This window comes from Palaemon carinicauda, chromosome 11, assembly GCF_036898095.1.
Source record: "Palaemon carinicauda isolate YSFRI2023 chromosome 11, ASM3689809v2, whole genome shotgun sequence".
NCBI lineage: Eukaryota > Metazoa > Arthropoda > Malacostraca > Decapoda > Palaemonidae > Palaemon > Palaemon carinicauda.
Genome location: NC_090735.1, coordinates 115,110,783 through 115,129,689, shown reverse-complemented (window position 1 = coordinate 115,129,689; position 18,907 = coordinate 115,110,783). Strand labels below are relative to the sequence as shown.

The 18,907-nt window shown below is 37.2% G+C and overlaps 1 protein-coding gene across 2 annotated transcripts in view; it reads right to left on the bottom strand.

The window, feature by feature from the left end:
- LOC137650133 (protein ABHD18) overlaps positions 1–18,907 on the bottom strand; it is a 131,265-nt gene that overhangs the window by 39,104 nt on the left and 73,254 nt on the right. For both annotated transcript variants that reach the window (XM_068383278.1, XM_068383279.1), the window contains exon 7: positions 8,072–8,176. In XM_068383278.1, coding sequence (XP_068239379.1) covers positions 8,072–8,176 — 105 coding nt within the window. The remainder of the gene's footprint in view (positions 1–8,071; positions 8,177–18,907) is intronic.

The window sequence follows — 18,907 nt, the reverse complement described above, 5'->3', positions numbered from 1 at the left end:
GTAGTAAAATAAAAATGTGTTTTATAACTGCTTTACCGGTGTGTTTATATACAAAAGCCGGTAATTCCAGCTTGGTATGTTTGAATATCTTGGGCAAATACCGTAAACTAAACTTATTGCATTGCTACTTCGCTTGTTATATAGTCATTGATAACAAGATCTGCTTTGAGGGGAACAGGATGTAAGGCAGTATTACACTGTAATGCAGTTTTAAACTGGGATGTGATAAAATTTTAAATTTACTGTCACTGTTTTGTATCTCGTGTGGCCGTACGAGAACGCGACAGTGTTTTTGATAATATAAAGGCAAAAAGCATAGGCAACAAATTTCTTATCATAATTCAACTCAATGTATGTTGTTTGATCGGTTACTAGTATTTTAAAGTTTGGATGAGGAATGTTTTCTCAAAAATTATATAACAATAACATTATCTGCCATAAAATCAACAGGACGTAAGCAGGGTGACGAGATTCTGAAAATTTAAATAAGGGACGCCTAAATCAATGGCGTAAGGAAAATTTTTCCGTTGGGGGGGAGGCGGTGTTTAAAATGGCACTCTCGCAATTTCTGCGTGTATCTGACAGCAAAATGCAGCATAGAAAAATGCAATTTTGGACGATTTTCATAAGACCAATTGAAATTTTTACACAACGACTATCAACACCGGTAGGCCTACATTGTACATTTACCAAAAACATACTGACGATGTTGATTCTTTGCTATAAACTCCATCACAATATCTATCAAGTCAAGGCTATCGCTTTTCTAAGCATTCTGTTTTTTTTTTCTTACGATTTAGTATAGCTATAATTTGGTCGTCGGTTCCAATTTTATTGTTAAATCTTTAACGCCTTTCGTTTAATTGATATTTCACAGAAGACAATTATCTAATGTTTTAATTGATATTCAGCAATACTGCATTGGTTATAAATAAATCAAGGTTTCTAAAGTGCTTTTGTATTAGCAAAATAGACATACACACACGTATATATATATATATATATATTGCTTAGGCCTGTTACTCACAATTCCTTGGTGGCGTTCATAACTGGAAGATAGCTTTTCTCCTGACGAACTGTCCTGCAGATAGTTTTCAGAATAACATCTAATTTTTGATGGAGCGTGTAAGCTTCACGAATTAGTCTGCTTTGAATATGACCTGACTTTCGTCGAGAACTAATGTCAATCTCACTGTAAAAAGTGGAAATGTAAACCAGCGAAACAGTGGAGGGCATGCAAGATCGGCCATGATCTGTGAAGCCTTGTGAAAAATAATTCATGTATTTAAAATTAATCGTAAATTTCATCTCTACATGTTCAAGAATCTAAAACTTTCATTTTTCAGTTTTTGTCAATTAGTTTTGGATTTTGCAAATATTTTGGCATCAACATTTTCATCATCATAGCCTATATATTAAAGTGTAATTCAATCAGCCAGTGTAGTCCCGAAGAATCGAAACTCGTGTCGACACCAAATAATATATAGAGAAACTTTAATGCAATATCCTGTTATTCTGAAAATTATCTGCCGGTGTAATGGTCCCCCCCCCCCCCCCCCCGGCGTCCGAAATTCTCTACGGGGGAAATATGGCCCAGGATATATATCCCCCGGGGGAACTTTGTCCCAGGATTGAATTCCCCCTCTGGGCCAAGATTCCCCTTTTGCTTGGTGGAGGTAACCTTTATTTTTTTTTTCGTTTGCCCTTGAAATAAATTCAATCGGATTTCATAGAAAAGCTGCACAAACATAATGGCAAACAACGGTTTTTTTTTCCGAGCAAATGTACAGATGTGTGGTATATCTGGTCAAAGCTGTTGACACCATCCTTGGTGAAGTGTAAAAGCTAATAATCTCGGGTAACCCAACTGAATGGGTATCATCTTTCTCATGCATAGTGCTTCTTAGCATCAAGTGTACTTTCTTTTTATTTTTTAGCTGGACAGTACGAAAGAAGAGTAAGGTTTTCACTATATATATATATATATATATATTTATATATATATATATATATATAAATATATATATAAATATATATATATATATATATATTTATATATATATATATATATATATGTATATATATGTGTGTATATATATATATATATATATATTCCTCATATTTTGTTAAACTTACCGTTGATTATTTAATTCATCAAAATAGTTTCTCGGTAAGGGAAGGTGGGGGAGAAATGGCCGGGGGGGGGGGGGGGGGAATAACAGCCCGGGCTGCTTTTCCCCCCGGGGGGAAATCGATCCTAGGCTAATTTTCCCGGGGGGAATTTCAGTCTGGGGGGGAATATTTCCTGCTACACTGCATTGGTTATAAAAGATAAAGGTTTCTAAAGTGTTTTTGTATCAGCAATATATATGTATGTATATACATATATATATATATATATATATGTGTGTGTGTGTGGATATGAATTATATTTATATATATGTATGTATATACTGTGTGAGTATATATATATATATATATATATATATTTCTGATACAAAACACTTTAGAAACCTTTATCTTTTATAACCAATGCAGTAACCATCAAATAAAATATTGAATAATTGTCTCAAGTAAGCTAATGATAAATAGTAAGTAAAAACAGTATGTTTAGATAAGCGATAGCCCTGACTTGATCAACATTGCGATTGAGTTTATAGTAAAGAATCAACATCATCAGTATGTTTGGTTTAAATCAACCAAATAGGCCTACATACATATATGTTGCCACATTGGTCACCAGTGTGATAACAACTGTAGGTGCTAGAATGTGGGCTAACCTTTAGCAAAAAGATAACAGGTTGTATACAAGCACTTGCAAGCAGGAATGTCAAAAAAAAATCAAACAAACCAAGACATGATACAGCAAGCACAAACAGGTTGGTCTATTATCAGTGCAAGAAAGAGCGAAAGGTAAACCAAAAAAGTAATAACGTTGGAGGGTACGAGTGTGTATGAAACACATGCGATACAATACACATCTCCTTTGACATTGGAATAATTAAAAACCCAACTGACATCATCGTAGCTAAGGAGAATCTTAACTGAGGTGTCATGTTACAAACTTTAGTTCATGTCTTATCATCATCTTATAACATTTATCATTGATTTTTTACTCTAGTAGGTTATTTCTTTCGAATGTGCATTATAGCCTGGTTATTTTTTTGATTTTGCATCTTCACTGTTGCCAATTTCGGAAGGCCGCCTTTTCTTTACCTCGTATCTCACTAAAGTTCACTAGTATATAATATATTTTTTTTAAATATCAAAAATACGAGAAAAGGCGTCCCGGGGAGTGTTCATACGGGACACGGGATAAATGTCATAAATATGAAACAATCCTGTCAAATACAGACGTCTGGTCACCCTGGATGTTAGGCATTTTTGCACCGTAAGAAAACTGTAACTGGGATGTATGATCAAATTTTGAATTTACTGTCACTACTTTGTATATCGTGTGGCCATACGAGAATGTGTCGGTGATTTATTAATATAAAGGCAAATATGATATGCAAAAAAAAGGTCTTATCAATAATTTCTTGAAAATTATATTTGTGGAAAAAAAATATCATTAATATATTTTTGCAGATGCCAAGGTCATGCTGTGTGCCGGGATGTAAAAGTAATTATTCAAGATCAGATGTTTCTGCGTTCCGGTTCCCAAGGGATGAACAACGACGGCAGCTATGGATAAAAGCCATCCACAGAGAAGACTTTACACCTACCCCTAATACAATCGTGTGTGCAAAGCACTTCGAAGAAAGTTTCATCGTTACAGAAGACAGCATTACACGTCCTGATGGAACTGTGATCACCGCTAAGAGGGGGACGCCAACTCTGACCAAGGATGCATACCCGACTATCTTCCATAATCAACCAAAATACATGTCACAGAAAGTACCACCAGCTCGTAGGAATCCGCAGAAAACAAAAGACGAGGTACTTGAACGAGATGAATTAAAGTTTCAAACATGGATGGAAAATGACACTATAAATAGTTTCGATGAATTTGTTAAAAACTTTATTAATAGGCTTTCTAAGGATTGGTTGTTTGTTTCAAGAGAAGACTGTGTATCTTTCCTTAAAGTTAATTGTGAGGACCAACCAAAGCTAATTGTATCTTTTAAAGTGATGAAAGACTTGAAAGTTTTAGTATGGTACGAAAACACTGCTTTAAATTCTAACAAATTTAAATGGCTTTAGGATCAGAAAACAAATGTGATCGGTGGTCAAAATTTGAAAATTTATTGAGTCACTTGAGTTCTAACCTTCAATCAGCTATTAGTGATGTTGACAGAGTGACCCAGTGTATTAAAGTTATTGAGGGGTTATTGGAAACTGAATCAGAAAATGACAAGTGTTCAAGGGGGGGAGTGTTATGGTTTTGTGCTGAACAGTTAAGCATGTTTTGTAAAGAAAAAGTTGCATACAGCTGTGATTTTTTGGTTTGGGCATATAGTGTCTATTTGTCAAGGCCATCACTGTACATACATCTACGTGACAGCAAGGTCCTTATTCTCCCTCATCCTGATTACCTAAGGAAGCTTAATGTATCTGGTGCAAAGTCTGTGTGTAATGGAAATTCACATGAGCTCTTTTTAAGGAAAAATTTTGCAACACTAAAAAGTGAAGAAAAAAATTGTAAATGTGCTGCTTGATGAGATACATGTAAACAAAGGCCTCTCATATAAAGGAGGTAAAGTTTATGGTGCTTCTGTTAACTCTAGTGAACCTGCAACAACAGTTCAGGCTTTTATGATTTCATCAATCCTTTCGAAAAACAAACATGTTGCTGCTTTGTACCCAGTCTGTAATCTGACAGCACAGACACTTCTTGAGTTGACGCACAAAGTTTTGGCGTTCCTCCATGATATAGGATACATTGTCGTATCATTAATCTCTGATAACAACAGGGTTAACAGAAATATGTTCGAGAAAATGTGTGATGGAAATCTTGCCTCCTCCATTCCAAATCCATATGATTTGACTGTGCCACTTTTCTTCCTTTTTGATTCAGTTCATTTACTGAAAAGCATACGAATAATTGGTTAAATCAGAAAAATCCCATTCAAACTTTTGTAATACCTTCACCTTCCAATTTCCAAATTCAGGAAAATGCAAATCTTCTGCCACTGAAAGAACTCTACACAAAAGAACGTGATAAATATGTTAAACTAGCGCCAGGTTTGTCAGAGAAAGTTCTTTTCCCTACTAATTTGGAAAGACAGAATGTGCAGTTTGTTGTCAGACTGTTTGATGAAAAGAATGTAGCTGCATTGAAAACAATGAATACTTTTGATGTGTCAGGTACTATTAATTTCTTGGAACAAATAATATCCTGGTGGCATATTGTAAATGTGAAAACTCCAAAGAAAGGCGTCCACCTACGTCAGAAAGAATCTGACCCTATTAAGCAAGATTCATCTTCAGATCCAAACTTTATATTTCTCAGTAAATTTGATCACTGGCTTGGTGCTTGGGAAGAGTTGGATATGCCTCACCATGGAAGGAATGGTAGATTGTCAAGAGAAACATATTTTGCTCTCAGGCACACTACATCAACATTGATAAAATTATGTGATTATTTGTTGAAGCACCATAACTTTCATTATGTATTACTGGGGAAATTTCAAACAGATAAGCTAGAAAGTAGATTTGGACAGTATAGAAAGATGAGTGGTACAAATTATAATGTAGCTGTTGCTCAAGTAATGGAGTCTGAAAGAAACTAAAAATTATGAATGTTCTTTCCATGGCTTCGTCGAAGTCTGGTCCATTAACCATCTTTGAGTTAAATTCCTCTCCATGTGAACTTGACTCTAAGTGTGATTCTGTCGATTGTTTAGAGAAATTCAAGGAGGCTGAGGAATATGTGGATGAAGAAGGCTTGTCAAAGGAAGATGAAAATGTTATGATTTATATTGCAGGTTACGTTGCTCACAGCACTAAAACAAAGCTAAAATGTCAATTATGTTTAAGTAGGGTCTCTCTTGATAGAGCAATTGAAGTTGATATTCCTGACAATTGTAAATATCTCAAAATCCTTGACAGAGGTGGCTTGAAATGGCCAACAGATTTTACACTTTCACTTTGTATTTCCACTTACCAAATATTTCAATCTCTCATTGGTAATTTCAAGAACGATTTTCTGCAATGCAATAATCAAAGAGAGGTTCTTGTTAAGCTAGCTTTGAATTTTCAGGTAAAGTCTTTTAATGTAAATGAATGTTGCTCATGTGGTAGATCAGTAAGTACACTACTTAGGATGTGTATCTGGCCTCTGTCCAATATATTATTAAATAATTATGCAAAGTGTTACAATAACAAAATAAGCCATGAAAAAAGTAAAAAGAGAAAACTTTCAACACTTGACAACTAAGGTAATTTTGCAGGAAAGTTTGTCTGTACTCTAATATGTCATTTTGAAATGCTATGAATTGTTTGTAATTTCCCTTAAAATGCAGTCTTGATGTGTGTAATATGTTTCATGTATGTTGCAGATTACTACTTTAATAAAATCTTAGGCTCTCAAGAGTGTGTCTATTGTTATTATCATAGAATGAGAACGAGGTGAAAAATGTATTGCTATATTATTATCATTACAGTATCATGACAATAAGGTGAAAATATATATTATTATTATTTCAACATGATAAGGAGAAAAAATAATAATCTGACCTAGTCCAGGTCAATACTTCATGAATTTATGAAGTAACATAAATGGATAAAAACAGAAATAACTAGTAGAATAGCACCATAAGGGGTGTTAGAAGAACGTAAGTAGTCGATACTGTTAAAGGAACAGGAACAAATAAATAAATGAGGGTAAGTATGTTTGAAATAGAGAACTCTGTAACGACGCAGGCCGTGACGTCATAATTCTGAGACCCAGGCCTTGTGTATTGAGACGGCAGTGGCTTAGGTCATGGACGACCCAATTAAATTTTGGATATGATCTGGATTTTCATTTTTAACAATTTTAAAGATTACATAAAAAAATGACAGCTGAAAGAAATCTCCACCACAGATAAATCTTGGGCCAAGGGAGACTCCGTTAACTTTTGGAGATGATCCAGTTCTGGATCCAGATTCTATATCCGGATTTGCATTTTCTTTTTGTGCCAACATCATCCTTTGGCGGAGGTCAGAAATCTTTGATTGCTCTTATTTAAAGAATGTACCTAATAGCCAAGAAAAAAAAAAATAAATGTCTAGAAGACTTTTTATGAGCTCAATGATCCTGACAAAGCTTTTACCTTCAATTAAAAATGCATTATAAAAGGTCTACTTCCAGGATATAATGATGATAATAATACTACTACTACCACTAATAATAATAATTGAAATAATTAATCTGTATAATAATAGGATTACACAAATCTGTAAACTACAGTATAGGATTACACAGCTCGTTGTCAAGCAGCTAAGATTACAGAAGTGAGATGCAAGGCACTCTGACCACCATACAATCCTCTTCATTCATATCAAGAATGGAGTATTTAAGAATATAAACACATTTTCAAGGAAAATTACAGTTTGACACACACACACACACACACACACACTCTCTCTCTCTCTCTCTCTCTCTCTCTCTCTCTCTCCTCTCCTCTCTCTCTCTCTCTCTCTCTCTCTCTCTCTCTCTCTCTCTCTCTCTCTCTCTCTCTCTCAGGACCAACCAAGTTAGGAAACCCACAACAGCCGAAGTGCCACTAACTCTAATTACCACTTTACATAGTTTACAATGTATTAAGACCTTGGTCACTCACCCTTCACTTGTAATTACAAAATTTATAAAGCAGTAGTTTGTCATTTTGATGTACACAAAATATAGGTAATTTAGTCATTTATCAGAACATTTTTATCTTATTCAATTATAACCTAACTTAGATGAACAGCAATTCTACCTTATTCTGTCACAAACTCAAATGGATCTATGGAAATTTAAAGTGAACAAATAATTACCAAATAAATCCAATATGTGCTGCCTGTTATCAATGACACTCTTAAAATACATATTATCATTTGCTAATAATTCTAAAATCAGCACTGATGTACAGCATGGTTTACTTACCCCTTCTGGGGAGCGAATCATATTAAAAAGCTCTTCTCGAAAAACCTCATTGGAAAAATATTGATTCTTTAGCATTTCCCAGTTGATAGCACCACTCATCACACCCTGTTAATCAAAGAGCAATGTTATAAAATGAAAAGTACTCAATCTTTTTTTTTTCATTATTGCTGGTATGATTTTAACAAAATATATCAGCCAAAAAATACTAAAACATATATATAACAGGGAAACAGAATACAGTATTGGATTGAATTTAATCGAAGGATGAACCTTAAATTTATAAGATCAAAACACATTTACTACTAAATAAATATAGAGGCCATCCTCTTCAAAACTCTTAATCTAGAATTCAATGACTTTCATTCCCTTTATGAAAGTCAAGTCTTTCCAATCCTTTTAATCTGCCTCTATGGATTATTTTCAACAGTCAGGTTAAAAAAAGAAAAAGGACACTCTAGAAGGCAGCCCAACCTGCTCCTGCTGGTAGTTAGATATGTCCCTCATACTATGGCAACATAGAGTAGAGCCTTTGGGTGGTCTGATTCCTTTAATGCTTCCATTTCTAGCCTACATTCCAGAATCAGTCTTATCTCTAGTTCTGTCCCCAAAAGTGAGAACCAAGCTCAAGATAAACGTTCAAGAAGTTACAAACAATTACTATCTAATATTCTACAGTTCTTTCTTCCTGGTGAAGAAGTGGAAGGAGGTTGTAGACATGACACAGATCTCTCCCCTAAACTTCTGTCATTTGTCCTGCAGCCTTGTTTTACCGAATTAAAGTTGATTGTTCGTGACACACGGTAGAGTCCTATAATTGTGTTGTCATGCTGTGTCCTAGAGACCAAATATATCAATATATTATTGGCACCGAAGACCCTCTCTATTCAAACTAAGACCAGGAGAGACCAGACTAAAACCACCATAACTCACTCCCAAATAGTTGGGTTAGTTTTTGTCCATGAAATCTATAGGGTATTGAGCGAGGGTTGAACTAAGAATTCATGGATACAGTTGCCCGAAATCCTACAAAGTTGCCAAAAAACCTTATTCAACATGTCTTGTTGGCTTCTATTAGCGAGGGTAACTTCATAATTTCTTTAAATGCTGAAGGATGCAAATTTATAAGGCAGACAACAACTGAAACTTCAAAAAGTAACTTCCCTTTATTTCAAACGATCCACCTTCTAGTTCAAGGCCCTGTGCTTTGGACAGTCAACACCCCCACAAGCATTGACTCAGGTTTCACCTTATTTTTGGTTTGGATCTATTTGATTGGGCACTGCCTGCAGTAATTTCTTAATAACTGGCTGACCCTGGCATCCCAAAAGAGAGTAACTTTAGACTATATTTTCTCCTTTTTTGCCAATAATAAATGATCATGGCAAGGTGGGAGAATCAAACTCCAGCCAAAAGAGAAGATAAAATACTTAGGCAAGTGGATTGAGACAATAGCTGTGCGAATCTATTGTGTAGACTCAGATTAGCCAGCTCTAGAGGTCATAGGGAAGTTCCTATCAGGTCATAAAAACAACAACTTTACTTAGGCTCAGTAGCCTATTGTCCATGAAGAAGCTCAAGACTCTCACAAGACTTCCCATTCACTCAATTCAGTGTTGTCTGAAGCAGTGTTAGTCCCTCACCTCATAAGTGACAAAAACCCCTGTCTCCTACAAGGTAAGAGTATCCTTCCTTCGAGGTTGTGACATCTTATAGATTTTCAACTGTCTTGCTGGAGGATCCAATAAAATTACAAGGCTGTGTACACAATATCAATATTAATGACATTAATATTAATGGATACTTAAAGTGCAATTACATATCATTGTATATTTTCAAAATTAAAGACTTTTAAGAGATGTAGGTAACTACTCACACAAAACCCTAATGTTCTAAATGTACAAAACAAAAGTTATCAACATAGTAGGTAATATTACTAGTAAGTTAGCAAAAACTGAACACTAAAATATAGTTCCTGGAAAAATATTTTTTAGGCTACCCTCCCTCAGCTATATATAAGGTTCCCTAAAATTCATAAAGAAAATTGTCCCCTACGTCTAATTGTTGCAACTTGTAGAACGCCATAAGAAGTATTGGCAAAGTGATTGGCACAGTGTCTTGGTAAATATCTAAGTAATTCTCTGAGTCACATATTTTGTATTCCTCTGATTTTATTTCTAGAATTAGGAATCTGAGAAAAATTAAAGAAAAAATTATCAGCCTAGACATACCTGCACTCTTTACCCAAGTACCACTGAACTTAGCTTGGGATTTTACTGTTCGTAAACACAATGAAGAATCTTTTGTCATTCACCCATTCCTATTTATGAATTTATTACTATAATTCGATCATGTGGAGATTCTATTGTATTCACTTTTAATGGGGATGTTTAAAGACAGAAATTTGGTGTTGCTATGCATTCACCTATTTCTCCCATGGAAATCATTGAATCAAAATATCCCCAATTAATACTCATTCACTTGTGGCCTTGTTTCTGGGTTAGCTATGTACTGTAGATGACATTTCTATAAGATATCAACATAATGAAAATTACTTTGATAAATTTTTAAGTATTCTTAATAATTTCACTGCTCTAAGAAGTACAAAACCGAGTCAGCAAACTGCCTTTCCTTTATGTCTAAAGTCACCACGGTGACACTGGATTCAATTTTAACGTTTATTGCAAAAGTACTAACACAGAGATACACCCCTAACTTTTCTTTTCATTCAAGCCAGATCAACAAAACTGTAATAAACAATTAATTTAGAGGGGCATGCAGGATATGTGACCAGTTCATTAATGCAGAAATCAAACATTTCTTTGAAACATTTTTTAAATTGTTATCCTACGTTCGTCATTGCTAAGTCACTTAGCAAAGAAACGAAATTATTTCACTCTCTCTCAGCTAGAAGAAACAAATCTGACTCACATGTTAGTTTTTCCATTTTTTCTGCTATATATAGACTAAATTTACCTAGACAGTACTGTATTATGTTATATGACCTGTGAGAAAGGTATATTTTGACATATTAAATATTAATGTTAAGATGAAAACATTGTAAGGCATTGTAAATGATAGGTATCGTTGTATTCTTGAACAAGAATTACTGGTAGATTCTTGAAAATGTCAAAGCCACCAGGCATGCTTATTGTGTGATATAGAATCATTCAGCAACTTTCATGAGCTTTATAGAAAATGGGTCCCAGATATATAAAGAAAACTGCTGACGTGTTGAAGCAGAGACCTGCTTTGTCCTCTGAGTAAACACCTGCTCTTGTGGAGACATAACTTGTGACACTTGGGTGACATCTCATTCATACTCCTTTCACAACATTGCTAATATTAAAAGAAATCAACAAAACCTTGGAAGGCTGAATATAATCAGCTGTGTTCCTGATTAACATCTTTCACATTTGAAACTACTTCTTGGAAACTTCTTCAAAAATTAAGTGCTGAGCTTTGTCACCATCTGAGTTCCACATCATAGAGACTATTGAATCTAAGGCATATACAACTCTACAAATTTATGTAAATTATTATCAATAAGTGAACTGTGAGTATTTTATGAGTCTTATAAAATAATGTAAATATTATTATTCTTAAATATAGTTATTGTTATGTTTGCTGGCTATTATTTTTTTTCTGTTACTGTTTTGCTATTTTCTATATATACTGAATCAATTAATAAGGGAATAAATCATTGAAGTAGATTTTACATAATCTATGTTTTGATATAGCTGATAGTAAAACTCTCAAAGCCTTGTTAATATTACTTCAAGTACAACAATACCATCAGGCAGAAAATAACTAAAAATAAAGGGGACAGGAACACAGAAGAAAAGGGAGTTCATTTCCTTCTATGTCAGGATTATAATAAAGGTTAAGTTGGGGAAACTGGTAGAGCATTGCAAATTTACTTGCAGGAACACAAAAGTGTGTGCTCTATTAACATCCAAACAGTGCTCTAGCTAGTCATCCTCTAGATCTTGACCACAGAATTGATTTCAATAAGTCCAAAATAATCTATAAAGACTTGGATATTGGTCCAAGGAGGATAGTTAAAGGAGCCGTGCTTCATGCAATGGACATTTTTGATAATAATAAATATTTCAATCAGGAGGACAATAAAATAAGTAATATGACTTCTAGATGTTATAAACCTTTTCAGCTGTTAATACAGCTGCCAGTCCTCAGCTTCACCATGCAGATGCTCAGAGCATTGTTGTAACTTATCATACCCATAATACTGGCACCAACAGAGAGCCGCATTTGCAGGGCATCAGCATTAACCATTTGGACATCCAGCTACCTGGAGACTATCTATCTGAACATTAAGAACATTCATTCATTGGAAAACAGACTTTTCCCTTTAGTCTGCTGTTTTAGCTTCGACTCCTACTTTGGTTGTTTAGTAACTTTTATTTTGTAATTGTCATGTTTTTATTACCTTCAATCCACTGTAAAACCTTTTCATTCTTCAGTTTTAGAGGCAATTTGTGAAAAAAGTGTGAAAGCTCCTGTGTTTTTTTTAAATATATAACATATAACTGTGGCTGTTTAATACCCAAGATTCTTAGACACATCAATGTGTTTTCTTCAAGTTTTGTTGTTGTTGTTGTTGTTGTTATTAGTAGCTAAGCTACAACCCTAGTTGGAAAAGTAGAATGCTATAACCCCTAGGGCTTCAACAAGGAAAAATAGCTCAGTGAGGGGAGAAAGGAAAAGTAGGATGCTAAAAGCCCTAGGGTTCCTACAGGGCAAAATAGATCAGTGAGGAAAGAAAGGAAAAATAGGAAGCTATAAGTCCTAGGGTTCATACAGGGAAAAATAGCTCAGTGAGGAAAGAAAAGAAATAATCTACATGTACATGAGAAGTAATAAATAACGAATATAAGATCAGTAACAATGTTAAAAGAGATGTATCATACTGTATATAAACTATGAAGAAAGACTTGTGTAAGCCTGTTCAACATAAAAACATTCACTTCAGGCTTGAATTTCTGAATTCAATCAACACAATTGTCCAATTAAGAAGATCATTCAACAATCTGGTCAAAGATGGAATAAAACTTGGGTCAGATCTTTGTCTGACATTCCATTCCAAGATGGGTGTTTTAGTTCCGGAGGTGGGCAGGTCTGTTCAAAACTTCTGATGAGCTGAAAATTCCAAGTAGGAGGAGAAGACGATTCCCTTTAGTTTAAGCTGAGCGATAGCCTTTAACCGCTGTGACCAAGAAAAACTTCTTTCCAAAGGAACAAAAGGATATCTTCAATCAGGGGAATAGTGGTTTTGAACTAAGTAATATTTCCCCTACAACACAAATCACAAAGGTTGACCACTTCACCTGATAGACCGCTGCAGAAGACTTCAAGAAATATTCTGAAAGTTGTTTTGCAGTAGGTCTCGAAAAGCCTATGTTTAAGAGGTGCTGGATGACCTCTAAACATGAAGAGACAGACAGTGGGCTGCGTCGTGGATACTTTTTCACGTGTGGCTGATGTAGTAGGCTAGGCCAAGCAAGAAGTTCCCTTGAAACTTTGACAAAAAGATCTCCATACCACTCTGCTTGAGGCCACCTTGTGGTGACTATTGTCCCTCTCACATTTTCAGATTGTCTTAATTTGTTCAATACCAGATGCATCAGGAAGAATGGGGGAAAGACACAAAAGTCCATCCCGTCCCTTGGGTGTTGAAATGTGTCCTCCATTGCTGAAGCTGGGCCCAGGGACAGGGAGCAATACACAGGGAGTTTGTTGTTCAAGTGAGTGGCGAACATAATCCGGGTAAGGAAACCCCACAAGGTCAAGAGACTCCTAGCCACTTGAGGACACAAAGACCATTATCAACTAAACTGTCATCCCCAGTCGGCTCAGATTGTCTCCTATGACATTCCTCTTACCTGGAATAATGCAGGCTGAAAGAGGGTCTTCGTTTATATGAGACAAATGGTGTATTCCCACTGCTAGCTGGCATAGCAGATGGGATACTGATCCTCCTTGCTTGTTGATGTAGGTCACAACTGTGGTGTTGTGACTCATCAACACCACAGAGTGACCTTTGAGGGTCTTTGAAAAGGGGAGGTAAGCTAGATATGCCACCTTCATCTCCAATCAATTAATGTGGAGGTCTTGTCTTCTTATGACCATATCCCTGAAATCTGCTTTGTTTGCAGGTGGGCTCCCCACCTTCGCAAGAGGCATCTGAAAAAAGAAGAAACTCCGGAGGAACTTGTAGCGGGGTTCCGGCTAACAAGTTCTCCATCCTCAGCCACCACAAGAGATCCGTTTTTACTTCTCAGGCACCTCCACTAAAGCTGCAGGGGGTCTGATGTCTGGGACAACTGGCTATTTAGAGCCCACTGCAGTGAGCAATGATCATCCTTCCCAAGGGAACCAGTTACTCTAGGGAGGTTAGATATCCCAGGAGATTCTCCCAAGAATGAGCCGGGAGAGATACCCTTTCAAGAAAGGTGATGCCACTCTTCTGAACCTCTGAACCCTGCCTAAGAATGGAAACTCTTTGGCTTTAACTGAATCTATGCCCACGCCTAGGTATCGGAGGTGCTGTTAGGGGACAAGACTGAACTTCCCAAGATTCAGCTGGACTCCCAAATCCCTGCAGAAGTTGAAGAGAGGTCTGTGATGCAATGGCTGAGATCTTTCTTGAGTTCGACAAGAGAAACCATTAGTCCAGGTAACTCAGCAGCCTGATAACCATGGCATGAGCCCAAGCCGAGACAATGACAAAGACTCGGGTAAAGACCTGAGGTGCTGTAGATAGTCCGAAGCACAGCACCTTAAAGAGGTAGATCTTGTCTCTGAAAGGGAATCTGAGATACTTCCTGGACCTAAGACTGAAATGGATCCAAAAGTAAGCACCTTTCAGATGTATGGTCAGCAAGAAGTTGTTCTACCTCATGGCCTGAAGGACGGTGCCTGGTCTTTATCTTGAATCTCGTTTGGAGCACAAACTAGTTCAAGTGGGAGAGGTCTATGAAGGTCTCCAGCTTACCTAGAACTGCTTTACTAAGAGAATGCTGAAAAAGCCTAGAGATCTATCCGAGACCTCCTTTATGGTCATCTTGGGCAACATATGAGATACCTCCACATCTAGGAAGAGATAGTCTTAAATAGTATGATGGGATTATCAGTATCCAAGTCAATGGGGGATAACAGTCTGTGAAAAGGATGTGATACCCTGTATGGGGAATCTCTACCATCCAGGGGTCTGCCCTGAAGAATTGCCACCAGTCCCAATGACTCTGCAAGCATCACCCTACTGTTGGTAAGTCAGGGGATCAGCTTTCCCTTTGCCGGAGTCACAATGACCTCTGCCAATTGTCAGGAGAATCTACATCTTCGGCGAAAGTAGGGGTCTGGTCCTATTTCTTTGGAGGTGGTTGTCTGCAGGTGGCAGGAGTTAACGCTGCCGACCCTGCTCGAATGGAATGTGTTTTGGAGACTGTTGAGGAGAGGGCATTCTACAGACAGCTGCTCTTCTCATAAATGAAGATTGGTTGGCTTTCTCTGTTTTCTCAATTGCACAGCAACTTCTGTGGAAGGAAAAAGTATTGGATTTGAAAGTCCACATCATTAGAGTTAGCACGAAGAGCACATCTCTAGAAGACAACTTTTTGGAGCAATTGGCCAGGACAGCATTTCGGCACTTTAATAGAATGTTTTCACACAGGGAGACTGTCTGGTACAACAGGAATTCCTAGGCTTTAGCCTAAGATCTGGACAATTTCTCAAATTGTTTAACTACGCCTAGGTTTGTCATATTTTCTGCAATTGCAAAACGTGACACTGCTTCTGACCAGTGGCCCAGTTAGGAGCAGGCCTGAATGGCTGACATGGGATCTACTTCCATGTTCTGAATCTCAGATACTAAAAGGAGGGGAGGTTCACTATTTTATCGCTAAGATTGAGAGCAGTAACATGTCGATTCATTACCTCTGAATCGACATAAAACTTTCTCTTGAGCCAAAGAAAGTAATCTGGACGATATATTAGATCATAGTGAATTCTTGGCAGCTGAGACCCGATTGTTAAAGAAGTCGAGTGCCACGAGCCTGATTCGACAAGGATATGTCATACTTGTGCTTTGGATTGTGGGATTGAGGATAAATAGCATCTAGAGCGCAATGCTTGCTAGTAATTAAGGCACAGATGGGATTCCCAGACCATCTAGATGATGCATAAGACAATTTCAAGGAAATGAAATGTCTTTGATCCAGAGGTTAGGACCTCAAAGGGGCTCCACCAGCAGAACTAGTAGCCATCCCAAAAGTGGGATCAGAGAAATTGTCAACAACAATCAAAGATGAATCATCAGGTGTAGGTTCCTGCTTAGAAATTACACAATTAGGTTCCTATTTGGGAATAATATAGGAGGTTTTCACTTTTCCTTGTACGTCTTTCCGGTCTCGCCTGTGGCTCGAATATTGAGACAAGATAGCTGAAACATATTGGCTCGAATATTGAGACGAGATAGCTGAAACAGATTGGATGGAGCCTTGTTTGCTCCTGGAATACAGTTCTCTCTATCCCTTAGGGTCAAGACTGAGTAGCAGAGCACTCTTTGTCAGAACTTGATATCTGTGAGGAAAAGGATTTATCAGGCGAACTTCACATGAAATGTCTGTACCTAGAAGCAGAATGTGGAGGAGAGGCAGGTCTCAGTTTTCTGCTTGAGGATTAAGCACTCTGTGCTGAGGGTGGTGACACTCACAGAAAAGAACTAAGGGCTCTGCCACCTTTTTTACTCGCGTGTCTCTGAAAGGTAGAAAAATCTGGGTTTACTACTCTCTCAGCAGCTTGAGGAGTAATCACTAAATTAGGATTAATATTTGTTTGTGCAGACCTAGAAATATTACATTCTACTGGATTATTTTGTCTGTAAGACGAGATAGGGTTTTAACGAGTCGAAGCTCGTGAGCTGGAGACAATTTGGTTATCAACCGAAGTTAAAACAGGCACACGTTCATGGGATACCTCGGTACAAACACATGCTTGGGTCGCAGCACATTCAAGTCGTGTATCCATACAAAGGTACGATAAGATGTCGGTGCGTTCTGTGGCGCCAGCTACGCACACAGGGATATTTACACGTGCAATTGAACATGGAACTGAAACGTTTGTTGAAACAGTTAGCATTTATAACTTTCGCCTTCCAAACAAGATGTTGCAAAGGGGATGCCGAATTCATACTCTGACGTATCGGCCAAACCTGTAGTGGAATTTGTCATGGACATAAACGTGGATGTCTGTACCACATCTGAAAAAGATAAACAAGATTTTTTGGGTAACCCAAGTGACTCTTTCAGTGGAGATATGGTGATGCCGTGGGCCTATGGGCATACCTGTATAGGGCAAGCCATACTCGTGATGTGTACAAGCCAGGGAGAATGAGCAACTTCAAAGAGGGCAGCCACCATACAGGGGGAGATGGTGCTGTCATAGGTGTTCTCGGATGAGATGGGGAGAAACTTTCAACACTTTCACAAGAGAATCCTCCAAAAGTGAGAAATCTCCTTTGTTCTGAAAATCTAAAACAAAGGTATGATGTTCACCACATAGCAAGCTTGTGGGTGGAGATAAAGATCAGAGCAGATCAGATCCAGAACTAAAGACACTTGTACAGACTTAAGTTCAGGCTATAATGAGGCCAAAGCCAAAGGATCAGTATCAGGTAGAGATTCATGTTCGCTATGCCCCATGGGTGACAAAACATAAACAAATACTTAACTACTCTGAAAATTATTGATATTATAGCCATCATCCTCGATTACCGGGGTCACAGGCAGTTCCTGCAAAGGATAATCAGGGTGAAAGAGATCGCACATCGCAGGACAAGGCTTATTTTTCTTGCTCTCAATAGAGGAAGAAGTGGAGGGGGACCTAAACCTCTCAGCTCTTTTCTTGCAACAGATACAATACTTCTCCCACTGGGAGGGTGCCCCTCGCTGAAACACTCACAAGGTGAATCTAATGAACACCACTTACCATAGCAGTTCAGGCATAACGGCTGCAGATCTACCTTGACCAGGCTCATGAAGGTCCCATGTGGGTAGCCTTCAGGGCCAAGGCAAGTCTGCATACTACCTGAAAAAAATACTCACTTCACAAATCACACTGAAAGATCAAGCACTGAAAAAGGAAAAAATGGCACTTATAAAATCCAGCATGAAGTCTATCATAATGGGAGGAGAACTGTCAACAATGGTGGCCAGAGGTAGAATGACTCCGTCTCTCAGAGGCAAAAGCATGGTGACCAGAGGTAAAGTGACTCAGCCTCTCAGAGGCATGTGCATGCTGCCCAGCGTGGAGTTAGCTGGTAACCATACATCGTTGCCAATATGGACTTTTTCTTTCTGATCGTAGGAAAATGACTTGGCAGTAAACCAATATAAATGACTCAGAAGTTTATATCCCCGTAGGAGCAAAAGGTAATTTTAACAATTATGGTAACCTGGGAAGTGCCAAAAAGAATTCAATAGAACACAAGATTTGAAAATAATAACTGAAGATATAATGGGACTACACACTTATCCAGTACCTTCCATAAAATCTTAAATCACAGAATTTTTATTTTAGATTGATATTTAATGATGGATAGTGTAAAAATTCAATTAATATAGAAAAGTTTGCAAGGTGTCTATGAAATAGCAGACACGCATAAAAGTAACCATGTCTAGCAAAAATGTCCAACATTCGGGCAGAAGTAAGTAAGGCTGTTGTAAAATCATGGATTTGTGATTAAATCAATTAAAGTTTTGATTACAGAATAAATGTTTTATGATTTTACCCTAAAAAATTTATTTGCAGATTTTGAAT